We start from the raw sequence: 5,520 nt of genomic DNA, 5'->3' as shown, positions 1-5,520 counted from the left end.
ATTTTTAGATTTTTATTATATTTACATACATATCTGCATTTAGATGTTTAATTGTGGTTCTTCATGTATCCGTATTTATGTTTATTCACAGGTGTTACATATATTTATGTATTTGTATCTACATATTTATGTTTATGTATGCATTTTATATTTTTACTGTCATTCTATTTACTTATAAATTTCTGTCTATATAATTTATACATATACTTTCTATTTGTATACATTTATATTATACACATATTTACACATTTTAGTATTTTCCTATGTATATTTTATTTTCTATATGCTTATATATTTACATATTCTCTATATTTATTTTCCTAGACATTTCCATGTTAATATTTATGTTCTCACATACTTTTAGGTTTATATTTTTTACTCCTATTTATATGTTTCCATGTATCAATGTTCACAGTTCTCTATATATTAAATATACTTATATATTTTATACTTATACATTTACATATTTATGTATATTACATCCATATGCGTTCAGCTTAGTTTCATATTTTTACATATTTTCATTTATATATATATTGCCCCCATGTATACGTTTTTGTTTACATTTACATATTTTTGCATGTTCATGTATCACACATTTCATCCCGTTTTGATGTTCATCTTCCCACATCCTAACACATTCACACTTATTTAGTATAAATTTATGTATATTTGCATGTTGACATATATTTTTGAACCGTCTGGGCTCTGCCTACGTGTGACATCATTGCCTGACATCACTACACCCTCCCCAGTGACCTCCCAGCCCCCCACTTCTGGTCCTGTCTCTATGGACGGGAGATGATTGACAGGCACGGCCCCGCCTCTGTCACCGATGTCACCTCACACTCTTCCTCTTCCGGCCTCGCCCACCACGTGACCTGCGGGGACGAGGCAAGGAGGGGATGGCCCATCACTCACACAGGCGTCAGACACGCCCACAGCCACCCTAGCCCTGCCCCCATGTCACATGACCCCACCGACCGTGTCCACCACTTCCCCTTCTGCCACTGTCGGGTCCTTCACATGGGGGATAGGCGGGAACAGCTTCCGGCTCAGGCCGCGCCTGTCATTCATGAGAGGAGGTGAGTCCATAATGTCAGCATGCTCAACTGTGGCTTATTTACATGTATATACATACATACACGGGTGCACGAATTTGCAAATGTTCGAATAGTAGGGACCCATTTGCATGTTTGCATAACGAATGGACTCAGCAGCTAAGGGAAGCTTGTTTGCATACATCTGCATACAGGGTCACATTTGCATTTGGAGGTTTCAGGTCTTTTGCATATATTTGCATATCTCACTCTGGCTGGCACCACTGGCTACATATGCAAATGACTGTGGCTTCTCTGCATATACTTACATATGCAAATGAGTTGGAGGCACTAAAATCACCAAATCAGCTACAGTGCGACAGGAAATGGCATATCCACATACATTTCAATATACACATGAGTTGTAGCCGCCAAACAGAAAGTCTGGGGCTTCTTTGCCTATATTTAGTTAGGCAAATGAGCTGAAGTACCTCAATATGAAGCAGCATCTACAGTAATATTTACATATGCAAATGAGCTTAAGCAGCATGAGGGGAAGCCAGTGGCACTCTGCATATTCACGTATGCAAATATGGTGGAGTAGCACAACCAGAAGTGGCTTCTCTACGTTTATTTACATAGGCAAATGAGCTGAAGCACCAAGACAGGAAGTGGCATCCACAGGTATATTTGCATAGGCAAATGAGCTGTTGCAGACATGTCATGAAGCCAGGGGAATGGGAAGTGGTAGCCATGCCCCTCTGATGTCATTGCCCAGGTGCCCCACCACTCCCTATGATGTCATTACCTGCGACACAGCAGCAGGGTGGCCCCCAGCCCAGTGAGCCCTGCCCCCACAGCAGCCAGTGACACCACCATCCTGGTCAGGCCGTTCCTTCTGGGGTCACAGTCTACAGGGTGTCGAGGACAGGGAGGAGCTAAGAAACCGTAAGCTATAAGGGGCAAACGGGGGTAATAGAGCAGAACAGGAAATGGTGGACTAATATCGGAAGTACGGGGCAAATCTGAAAATGGGAAACTAAAACAGGATGAGGTGGGCAGAACCGTGTTAGGGCTAAAACCTAAAGTGATTAGAGCAGACCGGAATTGGTGGGAAGGAAACCAGAAATGGTGGTACTGAAACCGGAAGTCATGGGAAGAACCGGACATGGTGGGATGAAAGCCGTAAGTTTCACACAGGAAGTGGCTGGTAGAATGGGAAGCAGGGGACAGAAACCAGAAGTACCGGTATTGAAACTGGACGTGGTGGGAAATCCCAGCAGGGCGGCTGAAAGGGTTGTGGGGGAAGGGTGGGTGTGGCTGGGTGGTAATGACATGGCAGGGCCAGGGTCAGGTAACCCCCTCACCCAGGCGCTGCACATCACTCCACATGCCATACTTCCCAGCAGCTTCTGGCCTCGCCCTGACCCGGACAGAGAGGGTCCCTGGATTCACGACCCAGAAGTAGCGCTCCTCCATCTGCCGAAACAGGTAGTAAAATCACCTCGAAGGCAGCCCCATCAACCCCGAACTCTCCTCGTGGTGCCCCGCCCACACCGAACTCATCCTGGAACCACCCACACCAAGCTCCATCCACTCCAGGATCCCATGAATTTCAATCCCTCACCGTCTCGATCTCAGGTTCCGGTTGTGAGTTCTGCAGGAAGAAACAGAAGTGGGGTCACAATGCAGCCCCCAACACCCACCCCAAGCACCCAATACTAATACTGAGCACCCAAGCACCCACCCTGAACACACAGCACCCAGCCCCTGCACCCACCCTTCGTATCTCCACCTGGAACTTGAAGTCGTTGTGGAAGAGGCTCTGCACTTCCCAGTGCACGAAGGCAGACACTGACCCGTTGCAAGTGGCACTCACGTTGGGTGGGGCCACAACCTCTGAGTGTGTGTGTGGGGGGGTAATCGGTGGGGTCATGGGGGCGGAGAAGATGCAGTCCCCATGACCCCCTCATTTCCGTGGGTCCCTGGGAGACCCCGTGCATCTGCCCCCAAGTCAGGGAAACACAGGAAGTGGGATAGGAAGAGGGGCAGGAAGTGGGTTAGCAAGAGTGACAGGAAGTGGGAGAGGAAGTAGAGGGGAAGTTGGGCAGTGGAGGAAGTGAGATAAGAAGTGGGGCAGGAGGAAGAGCAGGAAGTGAGGCAGGACGTGGGACAGAAAGAAAGTTGGGCAGTAAGAAGAAGGGGAAGTGGGACAGAGTGGGGCAGGGTGTAAATCAAGAAGTGAAGGAGTAAGTGGGGCAGGAAATGAGGAAGTAGAGGAAGTCTAACAGGAAGTGTGGCTCTCTTGGGAAGAACAGACCCGCCCCACCATGACTGCCCCACAGCCCCGCCCACCCACGAGCTGCAGGTCCACAGAGGAGTCGCTGCACGGCACTTCCGTCCCGCCTCCAGCGCTCCCTGTCACAGTGACAGTGATGTAGGGTGGCAGCACAGTGACATTCTCCAGGGCACAGCCCAGGCGGGTTCCGCCCTCCATGACGTCATAGCGTGGGCACTCACGGTCCCGGTTCCGTCCCTGTCTAGAGGTGTAAGGGGAGAACTTAGCTCCGCCCATTCCTTAGGAGGCTCCGCCATCCAGGAAGTGACATAAAACCCGACCCTACAGAGCTCAGCCCCTCCCAAAAGTGATATTAATTCTCCGGCCCCCGCCGGCACCACCCCTCCTGGAAAACGGCCATGCAAGCACGCACGTTGCATCCCTCCAGAACATCCGGTACTGCACGTCGCGGGGCGCTCGGGGCCCCGGTCCCCAGCGGCACCTCATCCCAGTAGCATGATCCACCCGGCAGTGAGGGGGCGTGGCTGCTGCTGCTCGGTCGCCATCTGCGGGCGAGGGAGGAGCCGAGGGAAAGCGGGGAGGGGTAGCACATGTCAAGGGGACAACGCACGCTTCCCGGTCCTAGGAGTTCCGATGTCCTGACGGAAGACCCGCCCCCTCAGCCATAAGCCACTCCTCTGGTGGGTCATTGATGGGGAAGCCCCGCTCTGGTGGATAAGTGATGGGAAAAGTCCGTCCCTGGTGGATTGGTGATTAGAGCCCGCCCCCTCTGCCGTAAGCCCCGCCCCAATTGAGCTGTGCTTAGTAGGCTCTGCCACTCAGCCAGAAGCCCCACTCCTGGTGGATCACTGATGTGGAAAGCCCTCCCCTTTTGGATCTGTGATGTAAGCCACGCCTTTCAGTCGTAAGCCCCGCCTCCTCAGCCTGAAGCCTCCTCAGCCTGAAGCCTCGCCCTTGGTGGACTAGTGATGTTTGCCCTGACCCCTCAGCCATAAGCCTCGCCCCTGGTAAATCTGTGATAAGGAGGCCCCGCCCCACTGGCTGACGGACACCTGCTTCCGGGAAGAGGAGGGCAGCTCTGGCCACACTGTGGTTACTGGGCAGGAAGACGGAGAACTCGGTCATGTGACAGTGCGAAAGGGACCGGAAGGAGCAGCGGGGACGCCCCACTTCTGCCTGTGGTGGTGGAGGTTGGGCGTGGCCTGGGATAAAGGATGGACTGGCCCCGCCCACTCAACCCTGCCAATGTCTCCCGAGCCCCCTCCCCTTCCTTTTAACATCCAGGGGGTGGGCAGGGCCAAAGGTGACTTGAGGACCCAGCCCCTCCTGAAGCCCCGCCCACTCACCACACCATGGTCCCTGCCTTCTGGCTCCCCTCCTCCACTTCTGGCAGGCAAGTTACAGGATGGGAGTGGCCGGGCTTGAGATGCAGCCAAGCCCCGCCCCTTGACGTACCCACCCCCCCAGAAGCTCCACCCCCTCATCACATCACCAGCTCAAAGTAGGCCCCGACTACTCACCAAGACCTTTGTCGCTGCCTCCTCCTTGTCCCCGCGCCTCCACTTCTGGCAGGTAGGCTGAGGGGTAGGCGTGGCCTGCTCCCAGGAGAGGAGGAGACGCGCGGGGTCGAGGTGCAGGTTCCGGAAGGGCGTGGCCAAGGGGGTAGGACCTGTGTGGTAAGATGTCAGCTCAAACCCTAGGCTACGGCCCGCACATGGCCACGCCCCCGTGATGTCACCTACCGGGCTCAGAGGCCATCAGTGAACCAGTGAGTGCCAGGAGCAGCCAGAGGGCGGTGGCCATGGTGGGCGGGGAGCGAGCAGGTAACCTGGAAACCGCCACACACAGGAGGAGATGAGGGGCCTAGAAACCATCAACTCACACACAAGACGTTGTGAGGAGGCTAGAAACCCCAAACTCCGGCCATGAGGGACCTAGAAACCCCTAAATCACACATAAGAGGATATGAGGGGCCTAGAAACCCCTAATTCCAGCCATGAGCGGCCAGAAACCCCAAACTCACACACATGAGGGGTCTACAAAATGAAAGAATGAAGAAAAAGAAAGAAAGCAAGGAAGATAGGTAGGAAAAAAAAGGAAGGAAGGAAGGAAGGAAGGAAGGAAGGAAGGAAGGAAGGAAGAAAGAAAGAAAGAAAGAAAGAAAGAAAGAAAGAAAGAAAG

General features: G+C 52.3%; 1 protein-coding gene across 2 annotated transcripts in view; it reads right to left on the bottom strand.

Moving 5' to 3' along the window:
• Positions 1–646: 646 nt before the first annotated feature.
• The window catches only part of Il3ra (interleukin 3 receptor subunit alpha), a 5,454-nt gene continuing 580 nt past the window's right edge, over positions 647–5,520 (bottom strand). Inside the window, exons 2-12 of one of the 2 annotated variants that reach the window (XM_055605214.1) lie at positions 5,082–5,167; positions 4,860–5,008; positions 4,392–4,515; positions 3,752–3,884; positions 3,396–3,580; positions 2,821–2,939; positions 2,668–2,697; positions 2,408–2,519; positions 1,849–1,951; positions 985–1,066; positions 647–881 (exon numbers count right to left, since the gene is read on the bottom strand). In XM_055605214.1, coding sequence (XP_055461189.1) covers positions 789–881; positions 985–1,066; positions 1,849–1,951; positions 2,408–2,519; positions 2,668–2,697; positions 2,821–2,939; positions 3,396–3,580; positions 3,752–3,884; positions 4,392–4,515; positions 4,860–5,008; positions 5,082–5,167 — 1,216 coding nt within the window. In that variant the 3' untranslated portion in view covers positions 647–788. The remainder of the gene's footprint in view (positions 882–984; positions 1,067–1,848; positions 1,952–2,407; positions 2,520–2,667; positions 2,698–2,820; positions 2,940–3,395; positions 3,581–3,751; positions 3,885–4,391; positions 4,516–4,859; positions 5,009–5,081; positions 5,168–5,520) is intronic. The other variant, XM_055605215.1, reaches the window with a different exon arrangement.

Source organism: Psammomys obesus, unplaced genomic scaffold (assembly GCF_907164565.1).
Source record: "Psammomys obesus unplaced genomic scaffold, mPsaObe1.curated_primary_1811, whole genome shotgun sequence".
Classification (NCBI taxonomy): domain Eukaryota; kingdom Metazoa; phylum Chordata; class Mammalia; order Rodentia; family Muridae; genus Psammomys; species Psammomys obesus.
This window is presented reverse-complemented; position numbering and strand designations above follow the sequence as displayed.